This window comes from Dromaius novaehollandiae, chromosome 13 (assembly GCF_036370855.1).
Source record: "Dromaius novaehollandiae isolate bDroNov1 chromosome 13, bDroNov1.hap1, whole genome shotgun sequence".
In the NCBI taxonomy this organism is placed as follows: domain Eukaryota; kingdom Metazoa; phylum Chordata; class Aves; order Casuariiformes; family Dromaiidae; genus Dromaius; species Dromaius novaehollandiae.
The window spans coordinates 9,763,612-9,783,044 of NC_088110.1; the positions used below are offsets into that span (position 1 = coordinate 9,763,612).

The following is a 19,433-nucleotide window of genomic DNA, read 5'->3' on the forward strand; positions in this document are numbered from 1 at the left end:
GAATTTCATTTATAGAATCAAGGAATGCTTCAAAAGATACATGCTTGTTCACCACTTAATTTTAAGAGTAAAATTATTTTTTCAGCTTATAAAACTTAGTTAAGTAGTTCAAATACTTGTGCTGAGTCCTTGAATATACATATATTTGAGTAAACAGAACACTCTGTTCTTTTTGGAATGCCTCAGTACTGGTAGATTTTTACAGCTGTCCATGTGCAAATCAGGATTTAAGATCCTTTATAAGCCCAGTGACTATAAAGTCTGTCTTACTGATATTGAGGCAAAAATAAGGCTCCAAGCTTGTGTACCAGACACCAAGATTACATTACAAAGCCTGCATTAGATGAGGAGGATGGGAGAAATAACTTTTTCATATATACATATGAGAATTTTGATATGGAAGCTGTTGTTTCCCTGAAATCTCAACATCATGTCTAAATAGCTTTTCTTTTCAGAGGAGCAAAGCCTGCATCTAGTTCATACTTTTTACTCTCTTTTAATCAAAAAGATTTTTACTCTCTTTTCATTTACCTGGGATTTATCAGTACTCATGTTCCTTACCTGCTCTGTAGTGAGTGTATTTTGTGGTGCGTAAGCATATCTGGAGAAAGACCATAACTATCTTTTATTCTCCCTGCTATTGTGTTTGCTTAACAGTTAGTGCAAGATAGGGCCCAAGTTTGCTTACTAGACCAATATAATCATGGGTTAGTGCTACAGGGTCCCCTTCTCCAGGGGTTCTCCAGGTTGAACAAGCCCCACTCCCTGGCAACTCCTCACAGGGCACATGCTCCAGCCCTGACCATCTTGGTGGCTGCCCACTGAACTCTTTCTCCAGTTTATTGATGTCCTGCTTGTTTCAGGGGACCCAAAGTGGGATGCAGTACTTTAGATGCAGCCTAAGGGGCCTGAGTAAGTACAAGGGTATAATAACATCCCTCAATTTATGGTCTGTGTTCCTGTTAATACACCCCAGGATGTTGCTGGCCATCTTGGCTGCTAGGGCATGTTGCCGGCTCACATTCTGCTTACTGTTAACTGCGATTCCCAGCTTCTTCTCAGTAGGGCTGCTCACAACCGATTCATCCCCAACCTGTGTTCCTGCACAGGGTTAATCCTTTCTAAGTGAAGGACCTTGCGTTTGTCCTTGCTGAATTTCATAAGGTTCCTGTTGGCCCATTCTTCCAGCCTACCTGGGTCCATCTGGATGGCATCCCTGCCCTCATACCTATTGACTGGTCTCCCCAGGTGCTGTCATCTGCCAAACTGTTGAGTGTGCAAGTTGTAACTTCTGAAGCTTACAGTAAAGCTGAAAATATTGAAGAGCTTCCTCATTGTGATTCTTGTCTGTCAAACTGCATGTTTGGATGTGATCAAGAATGTGATTGTAGAAATGGTTTCTGAAACTTTTAAAGGAAGCTTCTCGTGGAGTAAAACTTAGATTGAAAAGCATGGAATGTTTCTCTCCATATGCGCTTAAAATTTTGTTTATTAGTAGGATCATCTTTGCGTGTTGTTTTTAGGTACATATGTTAATTATGTACATATGTTAATTGGCATGCAAACATAACGGTTATTTGTTATATGTTTTATGCAAGGGAAATTATCTTCATCTGCAGCATTTCAGTTTGATTTGGCATTTTCAGAACAGCCAAGGCATGTAAAACAGGGAGATCACACACACACAAAATCTAAGCGTCAATGTAAAAGCTTCAACATTCCAGTCCTTCAGCAACAGTAAATCCTGCCAATGAAAACTAGCTAGATACCTAAGTAGAACAAATCAACAGGAAATAGCCCATGAAAAAGTTTCCACCAGAAAGCCTTAAGAAAAAAAGTAAGTATAAATTTCTCAGATTATATGCTCATTTAGTCATCAAGGTATATCTGGGGAAGACAAGATCTTCTTAACGGTAACACAATTAGCAAATGGTATGGAATTGATCAGTATTCCATGTATTACCATTTTACTTTTAACTCTGACTTTTCAAGACATTCTTTGCCTGCCTGGTATGCTACATCTGCTAATTAACTCCATCTGCTGAAAGACTGGTCTGGCAGTTTAATAATATTAAGAGTTGCTTTATTAAAAAATTGTGCCTGCAAGCGCTACTGTTAGTAGCACAAAGGGAATTTAAGGCAAATTTATCTTAGCAAAATATCCACATTCTGCTAGTAACGTCACTAAATCTAAACTGAATATTTTTATTGTTCTTCACATGTGAATGTTACAGAAAACAATATGCTATGCATTTTACTATGCAAAATATTAGGTTTAACAAAGTAATAATAGTCACACTAGCCTTGTTCTATAGATCATGTTATGGAGGGTAAAGAAGTGCACTGAAAGCATGAAAGGACTTGAATTTTGCAGCTTCAAAACTGCAAGTAAGCTCTGCTAAATTTGGCAACTTTTTTCTTGGTGAATTCTGTTTGAGCATGGTAATAGAGACATGGTGTTCTATTTATTAGGCCCTATTCAGTATTTACTACTGAATTCAGAAGATTTGCCTGACAGACTCATGGGGCATACTGTGACATTCTTAAAGAATATGGGGAAGAAAGGAATATAATCGTGTATTCATGGATCCATACATTTTGCGTTGGTTTAGAATGTATATTGCCGCTGTATGTATGAATACAAAGTACCAGAAAATATTTGACATTTGTCCTGAGGTGAAATGAGACTTTGATATATTGGCTTGATTACTCTTATTGAATGCTAAGCGTGGCAGATTTCTGATTTGCCTTTTAACTCTGGCTTCTTCAGTATGTGTAGCTTATTAGAATTAAAAGGCATCCCTTTAAATAGGTAATGATTGCTATTCAAGGAATGATTGTGTCCTGCTTCTTAAGAAGCTACTAGAATCCCTCTGTGTCCATGCTTAGTCTACATGTTGTATGTAGTTAGTAAAGATAGTTATATTGTATTTTCATAACAGCAATAGCCAAACAACCAATAGACCACCTAGCCTGACATATAGATGAAAGGCAACTGCACCTATTAATTTGGATGTTCACCCTAGGGTGCAGCTTTTTGTGCTCTGGGAGGCTAAATTACTTGTAGGTGCAAGCAGAGAATTAGGAAAGAGCATGCCATTAAGACCCATCTTTTGGTGAGCAAATGGCTAGGTGAGAGATTCTGTTTTCTGTAGCTTGAACAATAAATTGCCAAGGAGAAAAAAAAATCTCTAATATTCACAAGAATTTGATGTGAAGTTAATGTCATCCTGATCTTAAATTTGACCATCACTTCATACCTAAACAAGTGAGCAAGATCTTTCACCCATGTATTGAAGCTCGGTGCTCCTTTTCAGCTGGGAGTGCCAGTCCACTTGGCCTGGTATTTATCTCTGCTGATAGCAGTACCTCGTACTTCATAAAAACGAGGGCTAGTCTAGGGAGATGAGAAGAGCCTCCCACCCAAAATAAGAATACAACTGCCCAGTTGTACATTGGGGGCCTAGAAAGAGGGAATCCATGGACCCTAAAAAGGCTTGAAGTATTATGAGATTTGATTAAAGTGTTCTTAGTGTAGAGCAGAATTATGAGTTTGTTGTGGGCAAAATGAAGCTTCCTGTATTTTCCATTAGCTATGAAGGGATACAGAAAGTTGGTGTGGGGAAGGGATCACTGTCACCATTCAACCTTGCTCCTTTGTGCTCAAGCCATATTATTTCTCATTAGAGATATATTCAGATAAAGCAGATACTAAATGTATTTTAAGGACTTCAGGCACTGGGAAATCTGCCACCTGCCCTGATAAAAATGTATATCAGAGATATTTGGACACTCACTGCTAGGAAATTTCAAAATTGACTTTGTCTTAGTTCGCTTCTGGCTTTGGACTCTTGTTATGTTTTTATCAGCAAAACTGAATATTTTTTTTCCCTCTTAATGCTCAAATACCTATTCATAGTGACTGTCACCTATCAACATTCTCCTTGACAAAGCTGCTGTGCTTCAACCTTCAATCCCCTGTGTCGTTGTTAGGGCCTTTGTGCTGTAAACTCTGCAAAATATTTGCATTCTTGAAGTATGGGTATCAGAATTGAAGCGATGCTGTCTTTCCAAAGATATGCACAGATGCAAAGTACTACACTTCCACTTGATATTCCTTTTTTCAAGTATGCCAAAATACATTGTAAAGAACTACTGCAGTAATAAAAAGATTAACCTGAGTATTACCAACCCTTTTTGTTGCAATGTTGTACTAGGAGTTGGAGTGTGTTAGTTAGTTACAGTAATTCCTAAGTCTTCCTGTGACTTGCTGCTTCTCATCTAAAATGTACATTTTGTATCTTTTCTGTGTTCCTTCCTAGATATGCTACTCTATACTGGGGTAGGTATTAATACTGAGTATAATTGTGTAACCAGTTTTAACATAATAATGTAACCTGCTCTCTTTTACAGCTTTTGGTAGCAAAGATTTTTACATAATTATGTAGATAGATAATATGAGTATAAATTGCATTGATCAAAGAACTAATTCTCTGGTAAACTTATTGCAAATGATAATAGTTAGAGATCTGTCAGTCACCCTGCTTTTAATTCTTCTAAGATTGTCCCTGTTACAAATACGATATTCTGAAAAAAGTATACATATACTAAATGAAATGATTTGGTGCAGACAGAGTAAAATACAGCTGCCTTATCTGCTGGGGGATTTTGCCTATAAATAACATGGACTTATTTGTCAAGTTCTACTCTGTATGCAGCTGGATGGATAACTGACCCTTTATCAGGGTTTTGTGAAAAGTAGCAACACTTGCAGCAAAAGAAGTCATAGTTCATAAAAAGCAGATGGGATACCCTGCCTCACAAGTTCTTTTCTTTACCTACTCTTGTATTGCAGATTAATCATAGTCATAAGCTCTTGATTCAAACTGCCCCTTAATCAATACCAAATATTCATCAGTACCAACATTTCATCACCAACATGTTTTAACTTAAACTTTAAAAAATCATATTTGTATTCACTTAATATCTTTATTAAAATAATTAAATTTGGAGCAGTTGACTGGATTAAAACCATTAAGCAAATCTTGTCTGTAAGTAAGTACAGCTGCAGTTTCTTTTTGTTTTATTGGAAGTGCCTGGGTGGAAGCTAAATTTGGGCTATGTAATTGAGTTTGTGGAGGCAATTAGGTTGCGAATTTACATTTAAGAATAATATCCACAGGTTGCTTATTTGTGAAGCAGCTGGATTGTACCATATCTATAGATATCTGCTATACTGTCTTTTTATTTTATGGGCATATAATACTTTGTATCAAAAACGTAAGTAATTTATTCATTATAAGATGAAATCCTCTCTATTGACTTTTTTAAAATTATACAAAGAATATATTTGGATATGCTTTGTTTCAGCAGATCAACCTCTTTTTAAAGTATAATACATGTCCTTTGTTACCACAGTTAATCATGAATAAGCAAGTTGACCAAACCGCTCTAGTTCATTGAAAATTATGGCTATGATGATATTTCAGTAACTGAATATTCAGGTATACATCTAATAGAATTTTTGAAATTAACGGACCCCTTCCCATTGATTTCAATGGGAAATAAGTGTTTTTGGACCGCTACCCTTCTGCCTTTCTTTTAACTGAAAAGAGTTCAGGTTCATATCTCATGAACACGTTTTACTTGGGTTACTCAAAGTGTCTTCGTGATGTCACGGCAATATTTATTTGGCTTGACAGAGTTAAAAGGAGTTGCACAACTTGACTAATTTACTGACTGAAGTTTTAGTGGTTGCTTAGCTAACAGTTTGTGTTCCTTGGCATAGATTCAAACACAGTTACTAATTAAAAATACAATGGGAGGGCTAAGGTGAGAGCTGAAAAGGGCTTCATTTGCTGAGCTCTGTTCAATCAAGTGTGCATTACTCAATTTCGTAGTGTTTAAAGTGACTTTTAGGGTGCTACAGAAACAAGTATAGCCAAAACATTTTTTCATGGAGATTTTAACATCTCAAAGCAAAGCAGCAGGATTTTTAAGCAGTGGCAAGAAATGTGAGTAAAGCAATCATCTTAACAAAGCAGCAAAGCAAAAAGACTCTCCTGTATGCCCACTGTAACGTCAGGCTCAGAGTGAAACAGAAGGGGAGAAGGTTATCTGCTCAGAGCTGGCTTGCCTGTAGATGTCCATTAATGATATTTGATAGCTCTTGTCTAGCTCACGCCTTGGATGTCATACAGAACAAAGCTCTGGTTAATATATCTCGTAATTTCTGTCTCTGCATTTGCATATCTAATTGTTTATAATAAAATAAAGGATATCTTTTGCATGGCCAGAATAACGATGTATCTTAAAGGTAGCTGGGATATGTCGCGTAATCACTTGTTTTGTGCACTGATGAGCTCGAGGCAGGGGGGAGGGAGGGAAGGAGGGGAGTGTGCTGACTGTGAATTTCATCAGTTTTAATCTTATGAATCATATTTAAGGAATCTTAAAAATTGGAAGCTCAAAAGGCCTTTCTTCAAGTGTTTCCTGTTAGTGCACGTATCTTTAATTGTTGGGTTCTATAATACGAACTGCAAAGTTGGTTTGCTTTCTACAGCTGTTTGCTTTTAAAGGCTCTAGAAATGCTGGGCTAGATTCGTTAGTGTTATAGCATGGTGGCAGATTTTTTCCAAGTCAAATGTGACGCTGGTGTAAGAATGGTGAGTACATTTTCCTGTTGGGTGACTGTATGTGCAGCTGCTTTCTTCAGTTGTGGGTATTATTTTTGCTGTAATTCACTTTGTAAATTTATGAAGGAAATATAACAATCAGATACTAGTGTCTCTGAAGAAAACCACTGCAAGTTGGTTTTTTTTTTTTTTTTTTTAGGTCTTTAAATTCTGCTTGAATGCTCTGCAGAAAAAAGATTGACATAATCTATTTTATGAAAAATAAGAAAACTTTCCAGGAGATACTGTTTGAAAACTGCTGCTATAAGTAGAAGGAAATCTATGTAAATTTGCATACTGCTATACAAAAATTGTTTACCCTAACAAATAATCAACAACTACATCTAAACAGCCTTTACCAGTATATCCCATATCTGCCATGCTTAATTCCAGCCTGGTTCCTGAGTAAATCTCCATAATCCTTTTCAGTTTGACGGAGATTGGAAGGAAAAGGGAAGAAATAAGAGAGCGGACAGGAGTGGGGAGAAGGTGCGTTCATAAATAACAACAGTCTTACTAGTCCTTCATGGCTTTTTGGCTATGGAAAATATCATCCCTTTACCAGGCTTGCCCAATGGACTATCTAAACTCAGCTGGACTTTGGATCTTTCCCTTTTACTTATGCCTTTTTCTGTAATGGAAGAGAAATAATGCAGTGTTCTGTGTGTTTAAACTAGTCACAGAGACCAGTAAAGATAAGAAGAATACGCATGCAGAAGGCCTTTTAATACAGTCTGACAATACTAGAGAAGAGGAAGAATAACATTAACACTGATCCAAGGCTCAGTATACGTGGGAAATGAAAGTTGTGCTGTTACTCCCAGCTGTATAACTTTGTAACCTCTTACATGTACAAAGTGGGCAAAACAGTTCGGGAAGCCCTGTAACAGTAGTGTAAGCTGCAATATTTACCATTTAGATAGAAAAAATGTTATAGTAACTGAATGGTTATTGATCCATGGTGAAGCATGAGATTTTTTTAATGTGTATACAAATCAGCTGTATGGTTGTGTGTGTTTTTTTTTTTGTTTTTTTTTTTTCAGTTATTAGGATGAGATCAGTAGGTCTTGTTCCAACTTGAGGAATTCAAATATTGTTTAAAATGTTTGATTTTCTTTAGTGCATTCCATTGCAGAGCATCTTGTTTTGCTTTTGCCTCTCCCATTTCCTTTCAGAATTGTATCAGCAGCTTACAGGCTTTTTCAGTATTTCAAAAGGATGATACGATTCCTGAACCAGAATGGTGTCAACAAGAGACAGTCTGCCTAGTGTCATTTTTTTGTAAGTTGTTTCTTTGTTTACACTGTGAAGCAAGAAGGCGGAAAAGTCAAATTGCACACAATTGGCTCCAGTAAATAACAAGTGACAGTAAATGCCTTGTTTCTTGCATGGGGAAGGCTGGTAGCTTGCTGAATTTCCATCCCTGTTCCTGCTTAAAGGAGCTGGGCTCAGCTTTCCCTTTTGGCTTGTTATGCAACTGATGGGGCAGGGCTTTGGCTTCTGGAGCAGCAAGCTTACATAACGTGGCTCCTAATCCAACACTCCCTTCCCAGCTTGAAAGACACAGAGTCTGGTTGGAGGCCTGTAGCTAGTGGTGTCCCCAGGGGTCAGTACTGGGTCCAGTATTGTTCAACTTAGTCATCAGTGACCTGGATGAAGGGACAGAGTGCACCCTCAGCAAGTTTGCTGATGATACAAACCTGGGAGGAGTGCCTGATACCCCAGAGGGCTGTGCTGCCATGCAGAGGGACCTGGACAGGCTGGAGAGATGGGTGGAGAGGAACCTCATGAAGTTCAACAAAGGGAAGTGCAGGGTCCTGCACCTAGGGAGGAGTAACCCCAGGCACCAGTACAGGCTGGGGGCTGACCTGCTGGAAGGCAGCTCTGCGGAGAAGGACCTGGGGGTCCTGGTGGACAACAAGTTAACCATGAGCCAGCAGTGTGCCCTTGAGGCCAAGAAGGCCAATGGTGTCCTGGGCTGCATTAGGAAGAGCATTGCCAGCAGGTCAAGCGAGGTGATCCTCCCCCTCTACTCAGCCCTGGTGAGGCTGCATCTGGAGTGCTGTGTCCAGTGCTGGGCTCCCCAGTACAAGAGGGACACGGAGCTACTGGAGTGAGTCCAGCAAAGGGCTACTAAGATGATTAAGGGACTGGAGCATCTCTCCTTTGAGGAAAGGCTGAGAGAGCTGGGCCTGTTCAGCCTGAAGAAGAGAAGACTGAGGGGGGATCTTATCAATGTGTATAAGTATCTGAATGGAGGGTGTCAAGAGGATGGGGCCAGACTCTTTTCAGTGGTGCCCAGCCACAGGACGAGAGGCAACGGGCACAAACTGAAACACAAGAAGTTCCATCTGAACATGAGGAAAAACATTTTTCCTGTGAGGGTGACAGAGCACTAGAACAGCCTGCCCAGAGAGGTTGTGGAGTCTCCTTCCTTGGAGATATTCAAAACCCACCTGGACATGATCTTGTGCAACCTGCTCTAGGTGACCCTGCTTGAGCAAGGGGATTGGACTAGATGATCTCCAGAGGTCCCTTCCAACCTCAACCATTCTGTGATTCTGTGAAAGGATCTTTTTCATAAGGCATTTTCTATAATAAAACTGCTTCCAGATTTCTACACAATTGTTTGCTGAAATAATGGTATCCTAACTCTTAAAGGAGTCATAGAAGAGTTCTTCTCGTTCCTTGCATGATCTTTCTGGGTGTGGGTTACCTCCTTTTCTTTTGAATAATGAATTGCTTATAGGCTAAAAAAGGGTTTTGGTTTTTTTTTTTCTTTCATACCATGGACACGGCTTTGGTTTTTTTATTAGCAGACTTCTCTCAGGTGGTACATGGAAGAAATTGAGGCCTAATACAAATAAGCAAGTATGAGGGAGTTTCATTTTTCTTATGCAGCATATATTTGAAAAGACAGGTGACTAAACCTGCAGCTAAAATGTTTGGTCTGTGTGTTTGGGAGAGGGAGGACCTGAATAATAGCATGATATTAATGCCACAAAGCTGCTCTCTGCTGAGATGGCTGCAGTGGTTACTTAAGGACAGGGGGAACTGGGACGTCTTGTTCTTTATTGCAGCCTGGGGGTATGCATTCTTCTTGCTTTAACAAGGAACTTCCATCTATTATTCTTCAACTCCCTTCGTAACATACGCTACCAGTCTCCAGATGCTCAATTATTCTCTGCTTGTTTCTGTCCTTACAGAAATGTACATGTCTCCCTGGTTAACTTGGTAGAAACTTCTAGAGCAGCTAAAAGATGGTATTTGTATGCTGCAGTCCAGATGGCATTTGTGTGCTTTGTGGCCTGCGTGCAAATTTCTATCCAAGGTCAATATGAGGAATCATCCTGCATAAGGTGGCATAAATGTTTATATTGCTTCCTGACCTTCCACTTGACAGAATAAAGGACAGAAATATAGGAAAAATAAGTGTAGATGAAGTCTCCTGGAGATTAAAGTGGACAGTCTAATCTTCTTCCCTCTCCTGTCCCTGAACTGGCCAGCTCAGTTGTCATGCCCAGTAAGAAAAACGTTTACAGTTTGTTCCCAATTTGGCGTGTCTCTGCATACTCAGCAGTTAGGATCTGGTGACTTAGAAAGAGCTGAAGTTACTTATGCATCTCCCTGTGTTGTCGGCTGTAATTGCAGATGATCGGCCCTTCTAAGAATAACCTTGGTAGTGAGAAGGTAGCACTTTCTACTATTTCAGAAGGCAACAATTCAGAATGGCTCATTTATGAGATTGCATGAAATCTGCTGTTATGATGTCCATCATTACTCCATTTTCACAAAAGCACATATGAAAGGCGAAATGGAAATGTGTTTGTTTTAAAATATCCTTTAAATTGATGGAGAAAATGAATAAGGATTCTCAACGTGGTCGCCAAAGTCCTCTCCTCATTCACAAAAGCAGCAGAATGGACAGTAGCACAAAAAGCTTCAAAACTGTTGCGCAGATGAGCTGTTGTATATTTATGCGTTGTTAACCCTTCATCTTCAGGAGCTGGACAGAATACCTGCAATGTTAGCAAGGAGAGTTTTTGTGCAGGGTGTGCAGGAAATGACTCACTATAGGAAAATTCTTTCTTAAGTCATCTTTACTCTTATCATCTTTTCTCCACTGCCATTGACATTACCACCATTATCTCTACTGTTTCATTACACAAGCTATGAATTACTTCTCGGCTCTTTTCTTCCCAAAGTCTGTATTGTGCCCAAACCCTGAGACGATAATCAGAGAAATTGTTGGTTTGGGGGGTTTGTTTGTTTGTTTGTTTTGGTTTTTGTTTTTATCTAGTGGATTCTCTGACACCTAGAGAACCAATTACTGGCTTAAATGCAGTGTTGTAACTATTTAATCTGATGTGTTTCTAAGATTGGCCCTTTTGTTTTCCAAGGCGGCATTTAGTGATGATGCTTGATTTGGATTTAAATGACCAGAAAATGACTTGTCTTTCTAAATCAAATTCTTCCCGTCCCCTAAGGGTTTGACAAAAATAACATTAAACTTTGATAGGAATTCTTCAGACTGATATTTTGAAAAGTTGGTAGTTTAATTGCAGCAAACAAAATCTGTGATGTGGGATCAGCCAGTCCAGTTCACTGATTATTTTGGATTTTATCAAGCTAGAAATGAAGTAAAAATAACACATTGAGATCACTGGAAATGCATTCTTAATATCAGCTGAATATAAATCAGAAGGTGTATTTAGAGCTTATTAACAACAGTTAAATCTTGCTTATGAGAAACTGCGCATCCTTGATTTGTGCCTACTTCAGAGACAAAATACATATTATTGCACGTAATTTGGCTCGCCTCCACTAAGCAGCCCTAGCACTTCATCTGTGAGAAACTGGAACCCAATTGAAAGTTATGTTTATAAAATCTCGGTTATTTAATAAACTATGTAATATAGAGGGTTATTTGATCTTTAATATTTGAGGGGGGAAGGGGAGGGGGCAAAGTTTCATCCTCACTAGCAAAACCTACATTAATTTCCAAGTTTTTAACTGTGAAAGCAGTGGAGGATCAAGTCTGTATAGCAACATAGCCACTAAATTGTGTTTGATTGTCAATCCAGTTTTTACAGAAAAAAGACAGTTATAAGTCTTGTTATTTGAATTCAATTTTAAATTCAGTCTTCTGCATTTTGAAAGAAATTGCAGTGACTAATAATGAAACCAAAAAATAAATCTGAAACATGTCTAATTTCAAAATAAATTTCCAGGTACATACCGGGCAAGAGAAATCTTATGTCACTTTAACCCCTTTTAAAACCTCTCATCTCAGTTTTACTGGCTCTTTAAACAAAAAGTAAAAAATAAAATAAAATAAAAAAATCCCTCTCCTCTCTCCTTGCAACTGTTCCCTGAAGCTCAGGACGAAGTCCGCGATGCGGCAGAATGTGTATCATTCTAGCATTATCCTAAAGTTGAGACTTAAGCTAGGAGTGTGTTATTGATGTCAGAATGTTTGTATGCTCTGCTAGCATGCAATTTTATTATGGACACAGTTATATTGAAAACATTTTCCCATTTCCCTTGGATATGGAAAATATTCCTCTCACAGACCAGGTAAATATACCAATAGAAGTACTGTTGATCTAGAACAAGTATGTTTGCACAAGGAACTTCCATCAGCCTGGCCCTGAGGGCTTAGCTGCCCAACTACCACTGTGCTGTTTCTGTGCTATAGATCTGTGCTAGCATAGCCCCTGAGCATATAGACCTCCTATTTTGATGCATGAGATATATTACTGTCACATAAATCAGCCAAAAGTATAAGGTATGTTTATTAAAAAATCATTATATAGTCACTTTGCATCCATCATAGCATGTAGGGGATGCTCTGAATGAAGGATATTTGCCACAAACAAAATTTGTTTTACTGGATTATCTAGTTATGTGGCAATCTGGGATAATTCATTGCAAGCAGAAAAGGTACATAATGGTATATATAATGGGGGAAGGTTTCTGTTTATTGGAAAAAATTAAGTTAGCAGCTTCAGAAATAGCCCTGAGTCAGACAGCTAGCTCTATTATTATGTTACTTAGAAGCTAATGTATTATGAACAAGTGCCAAATATTTCTGTGTAATGCAGAAGAGATTAAATGGAAGCTTCTATTTTTGAGATCCGCTTTGTAGCGTACATGTAATCAACAAAACATCCTAGATAACAAGAAGCACACAGATAGCCCTGCTAATTATGAATAGTTATGTAAATGGTTATAATCTGACCATCATACTTGTTGGAGGGGTTAAGAATACACACAGATCAACAGACAAGTTTTGAAAAGGAATTTCCAAAGAGTCAGTTAGAAGTTTATTTTTAAATGTTAGTGTGGGAGCACAACTCAGTTACGTAGTTGCTGCTGTTAAAGTCGCTTTCCTAGCATGAGGGAGGGGAAAAGTCCCTGCTAGCGCTAGACTGCGTGAGTGTATATGGTATTGAATTTGGTCGAGTGACTTGCACAGTGCTTGGTTGCTAGAGATGACAAAAATTGTGAGTTTCTGAATATGTCTGCGTGCAGTTCTTGACTGATGCAATATAGTTTACACTTTTTGTATAATTTCTTGCCTGGAAAGGCCGGTATATAGGGTTGCAGAGGTAGGCATGGTAAGAGTAGTTTCTTCAGTCAATAAATTGCAGTGGCAGATCTAAAACTATTGCTCATCCAAACAATCCCATTTCCAAGTTAAAGGTCAGAACTGGTGCCAGAGATCTCTGCATTCTAGGAAAGTTCAGATCCAGTTCGTGCTGTCCATAGCACTGCCAAGGCAGCCTTTTAAACTAGTTTGCTTTATTTTGATATTGGATTTTGCATTTACTACTCATTGTTCAGAAATGTTTAGGACTTAACGGAACTACCTAGAATAAATTTCACGGGGATGGGCTTACTTAAAATGTTCTCATCCAGAGCTACAGCAAGGAAGAGTTGACTTGCCAAAATTAGCCTACCATCTCAGTAATTTTGTGCTGGTGGTGTGGGGCTACAGCAGGCAATGTTATGGAAACCCTATTGAGTTTGTTTTCTGAGTAGCTATGAATTGTCTACTTTTGGCTATGTGAAAATTTAACTTGCTGATGATTGTTTAAGCTATTGTGGATAGCAGTAGTCACAAAGCTTGCACGTTTTAAAACACCCATACTTGAATGCTCCGAAAGAACGCATTTAACTTAGTATTAGCATTTTTGTTCTACGTGGTGCTGTCTGAAGAGGACTCCGCTCCACTGCCATCTCTAGCAGAAATCAGGATGGGTTGTTGTGTCCACCGAAGGAAGCACTAATTTAAGGCCCTGAGAAAAGGAAGGGTGTGCAGCAGCGTGGTAGAGCTGCAAGCACGTGAGTGGATTGCTGATTGAAACAGAACACTAAAAATTGTGTAATAACACAGTTGTTATGGCCTTATCAAAAGGAACGTGCATATTTCCTTAATTTGAGGCCAAATTATTTACTGCTCAGTATTTATTGTCTTTGTAATGTAACTGATCCGGTGTTACATACCATCTACAGTTTAAGATGAGGTTCTTCATAGGAAATATGTATTAACCTTACCAACTTTTTTCACTCCTTTCAATCAACTAATACTTAGAACCTTTGCTATTTTGGCTCTGCAGACGTTCTGAAAGTGGTTGAACAAGAAATCAAGTGGTTTTTGCTCTGTTTTTGTTTTTTTAAGGGCACTGTTCTCTTTTTAAAAAAAAAAAAAAAAAAAACTTCTAGACCAATAACAAACTGTCTTTTCAACAGACATTTGTTGCTAATTATTAAGAAGTAAAACTTTCCCATTGGCTTTAAATGTCTACATCTTATTTAAAATTGACTTTTGAACCTAAGGAAGTCCACTTAGGGAACCTTTGAAAAAATTTTACCAAGATGTATTTAATTTACTGAGAATATTTTTTTTCTTGTACTTCCAAATAAGTTGTTCTTCACAAAAGAACAGTTTTCATTCATAAACACAGTTCTCTATGGACTAGATCTTAAAAATTTTACTTGTGCAAATTCAATTTTGGTTTTAATGATGGAATAACTTTAATTCAGCTTCTTAAGTTTTGAGATTCAAAACACAACATATTAAATGATGAGGTAATGGCAAATACAGAAGATCATTCTTCTGTTTCTAAGCATTTTAATTTTGAAAGATGAAATTCTGGAATTTTTCCTTCTCATACCACTTAGTATCTGATCCTGAGAGGTAATATTAGTTCTCATTCAATATGCATTTACATTGTTTTCTTTAAGCAATATTCATTTGAGTAATCAATAGCTTATTTGAGCTATTAACGCCACATAAGGATTACTTGCATAATTGAGTCCCTATGACATTTTGTAAAGGCCAATCATCATTTAATTTGGCTCTAAAATCCTCACCAGATGGTTGAATAAGGTTAATAAAGTTAGTATTTATTACCAGTCTCCCCATGACTAGGGTACATTCACATGATTGCTATGTGGCGAGATACTGGTGTGTTTCTGAAGCATGCCAGAAATTATCCCTAGCATCCTGCTGGGAGCTAAATGCTGTGTGGTATGAACAGGAAGGCATGCAACGTGCCTTGGAGGAGCTTACGAGCTAGCACTGAATCAATGCAATGTTTGCAGGCAGAAGAGGAGGATCTGAGGGAAGTCAGGAGTCACAGAAATTAAAAAGTAAGACTAAAGAACTTTTTATATTTGTTTCAAGTGCTTAAAAAAAAAAAAAAGCAAATAGGGTGTTATTTATTGATCAATGGTTAGGAGGATTTTTGCTTCCTTTCTGAAAGCAGGAACTCCTTGAGCTATCCTGACAGGGAATGAGGGTTAGCTCCTGGTGATAAGGCTCTACGTATAATGGGCCATTATTCCAATATTGCATATTCCAAAATTCGGATTTTTCTATAACCACCTCTTACTCATTTGTCTGGGGTTCTTGGAGGAGTGGGAGTCCTGTTTCCGCTGTCTCCCAGGAAGTGCCCCCACTGTTGTCTCAGCACATCTGTAAGCAGGTATGCTGGTCTTTTTTAGACAGTGATAGTATCTGACATTTAACTGGCTCACTGAAATTCTCCAGGGAATTTCCGAATGGTGATGTACTCTCTGAGCTGCCTAGTTATCTTAACACAATGACTGAGTTTTATCGCTCCTGTTACTGAGGCAGCTACTGTGGTGTCAAGCCAAGAAGGACCATCTGGGATAACTTTGCAGATAAATTCCAGTGATTTGCTTAGAGACTTGTACCTACTTTAAAGCAATATTCTTTGTATATGCTGTGAGCCACTGTGCAAAAGTATTTGCATCTGAACCTGTTGTTTCCTCTCCTGTTTAACATACTTGATAAGTTCAAACTGCTTGTGACATTGATTCCTCCCTTGTGACAGCTATACTATTCTAAACAGGAAGTTTACGTCTTGTGTGGTTCCTCTTAACCAGCATCATTTTGTTCTCAGGAGGACTATACACACTAAACATATTCTCTAGATGTGTCTCCTGTCATCAGTCCTGTGCTTGAATTGTTCATTTTCCTGTCTCTAACTCTCTTATATAACTTATGTGGGTGTTCGGATTGTTTCTAAGTACAGTTCAGGATGTCTGTTGTGTCAGTCACACTTAGTGAAATATGAAGTATGGATTTCTCCAGTGGTAATGTCTGGCTAAAAAATGCTGCTGTTAGATTAAATTTACATAAAATATTTCCTTCCAAGTTTTTTTCATTTATTTGGTTACAAAATGCAGTAGTCAATAATCAAACCACCGCTACACTGAAGATGGAATTTCAGTCTCTGAAATGCTAAGACAACAGCTGCAGTCCCCTGGGACAATGCAGATCACAAAGCCTTGGATAAAATATTTTCATTTAAGCACTTCTGGCTTTGAAGCATGCTTCCAGAGCAGATTAAACCCAGACACGGAACATCTTTGTGAACTTTTGCAAAATCTTCCTCATGGAAAAGTCTTCTTACTGTTAGAACTACATTTATAATACGGAAACCAGATTCAGCCCAAGAAACCCCAGGCAGCACCAAATAATTCTGCTGAAAAATCAAGTAAACCTCTTTGAACCATATGATTTCACAAGGAGGTGCGTGCCAGAGATTTTATGAAATCCACTTTGAACTTTCCTGACTTGTATATAGAAAGTATTCAGATACTATAATGGTGTATGAAAGCATTAGCAGACACACTGATAGGTCCTGAGCAAATCATAGTTGTCTGGTTGTAGCTTCAGGATTTGGCCTAGTAGAGCTTGCACACTGTATTGTGGAAATCAGAATTCCTTAGAGTTTTACAGCCAAATCAGTTTGATATCTGTTATTTTCATCAAAAGTTAAGGATACCTGTGTCCTTCTGGTCATGCTGGTTTTCTGGTGGTATCGGCACATTGCATACAGCTTCACAGAAGTTAAATACACAAATCTGCCATTTCATTTTTGATGACTTCTTCCCTTTCCTTTCTTTGGTTCCTATATAGCGATGAAAACAGTTAGATGGTATAACCTCCAGATATTTTTCCTTAGTGACAGCTGGAAAATATGCTTGCCAAGAAGTACCAAGCAAAACTATAACTTCACAAGAGCTGCAGCTAAAAAGGAAAGCAGAGGTTTGCAGCTACAAGCATGTCTTCAAATTTAACCTAAGCATCAGGTTGCAGCTGTTGCTTTTTGAGTGGTGCCACGACTTTTCCCAGGTATTTCACAGAGGTACCCATTTCACAGAACTCCACCTCAGGAGGAGGAGGTTTCTCTAATACGTGGAAAGATAAAGAGAGAGAGGCTATGGGGGGAAGAAACGGAGCTATTTTCCAGTCTGTACTGGTAAACCAGGCCAGGCTAGGGCACAGATTCGCATGCTGACCCTCAGCCATCCTCACTGTTTAGTTGCTCGCGTGTTCCCCTGAGGCAGTTCTGGCAGGTCATGCTGGTGAGCCCTTGCCCAGGCAGCGCGCGGGCGCAGCGCAGGGATAGCACAGGGCAGGGCCTGGGATGCAGGGGCAGAGAGGGGAGTTTAGCCCTGCTGATGTAGGCTATGCTGTGTGCCACTTGCCCGCAGGGTCAGTGACTAGGCTCTGGCCTGTTTTATTTTCTTGGATAGATGTAACCACAGAACCCAAGAGGGGAAGAAAGAATTATGAAGATCCTAGAAAAGAAATAAAAGCGAGCTAGAGGGGTGGGAGAGGCATGAATAAAGAAAAGTTATACATTCAATTGTTTGATTTAGAGGGACCAAGTACTTCTGAAACATTTAGCAATGAGATCCTACAATTTTGTTTATTCTTTGTTCTGTGTAGATTGCTTTAAAAAAGGCTTGACCGTTTGTTGTGCTTGTTTAATGACTGCAAGTGCTTACCTGTTCTGAAATCAGGAGTACCTGAACTTGGCCCCCTCAAGATTAAAGGTAAATGTGGATTAATAGCTAGGATAAGATACGTTGGCCTGAAAAGATTAAGCTCTTTTTCCTACCAAAGCACCTGCATAAATACAAATGCAGAATCAACAGAAGATATAAATGCTATGTGACATGATTCACAAAAACAAAGCACAGATGTGAGACTGTTGGTGAATATTTTAATTTTAACTAGATTTTTGGCTTTGTATAGATATGAGTACCATTATTAGTAAAGTCAGAAATTGCATATTTTCCCCCTTCTTATTATTTATTATATATTTCAGTTCTGTTCTGAGTAGCTGTAAAAATTTTTCATATGTGAAAGTGCAGGTAGCTGTTATGCAGTGGATGCCAAAATACTGTCACAATATTTATACTCAAACTTTTATTCTTTAGCACTTGTAGACCATAAATACAGTCAGTATCCTACTTGATATAGCTCAGATATCCTTTGATGTAGCTCTCAGCCCATTTTCTTAGTTCCAAAGTGAAAGATTTCAAAGATGCTATGAGTAATCCATTTTCTGGAGCTAAATGTGAATGAAGATTAATTATACACCAAGGTTTTGACATGGGCACCTCATTCTCTAATCTCTGAGTACCCTTACTTTCAATAGCATTGCAATGCGAAACTATCAGGAAAAACTGACAGGACAGATTCTGTCCATATTATTAAAAGATACGGCATTTGAAATAAGATTTGATAATTAAGAAAGGGAGGAATAGCTGCAATTTAAAGAATGTTACTCTGTTTCTGACTACGGTTTTTCAAACAGGCCTAAAAGAATTAGAAGCTCCCAGTGAGATTCAGAAGGAACCTGAGTGTATATCCCCCTCAATAGGCGAAGTTTTTCAAAGAAGGAGAGGGGCCTGGAAGAAGTGAACTGTAATCCAATTTTTATAGACTTGTGTATCACAGTTATCTCTGTAGAGTCTGAGTACATTCCTGGAAGGTCCTGCTTTTCCATCAGCTAAGAAGTATCAAGACTCTGTTTCCAGAATAAAATGTAGACCCAAATCTTGTACTCCAAATGGTGTAAATCTGGACTATTTCTAGTAATTCCATCCAATCTATGTAAATGAGGGAAGAATGCACTCTGTGATATCTCTACTATATTGGTTTTTCTTTTCATTGACTTACTTGGTATCTCATTTCAGTAACTAATATGAAACTCAAAGCAGAGGAGAAGGTAGTGGCAATACACATACCTACAGGCAAGCAAGTCCTACTTGGAAGGCTATTAACCTGCTACAGTTCTGAAAGAAGTACTCATCAGCAAACAAGAAAGTAACACCTACTTCTTAAAATGTTGTCTTTGTTTTAGTGTTCTTAGCTGCTGTTGTGAAGCAGATCAAGGAATTCAGATTCCCTGCATACTCTTAGGTTGC

General features: G+C 38.5%; 1 protein-coding gene across 1 annotated transcript in view; it reads left to right on the forward strand.

Moving 5' to 3' along the window:
* The first annotated feature begins 15,259 nt into the window (after window positions 1–15,259).
* Window positions 15,260–19,433, forward strand: part of SIAH1 (siah E3 ubiquitin protein ligase 1) — a 50,586-nt gene continuing 46,412 nt past the window's right edge. Inside the window, exon 1 of the mRNA XM_064519584.1 lies at window positions 15,260–15,332. Within this exon, the coding sequence (XP_064375654.1) occupies window positions 15,275–15,332 (58 nt within the window). The 5' untranslated portion in view covers window positions 15,260–15,274. The remainder of the gene's footprint in view (window positions 15,333–19,433) is intronic.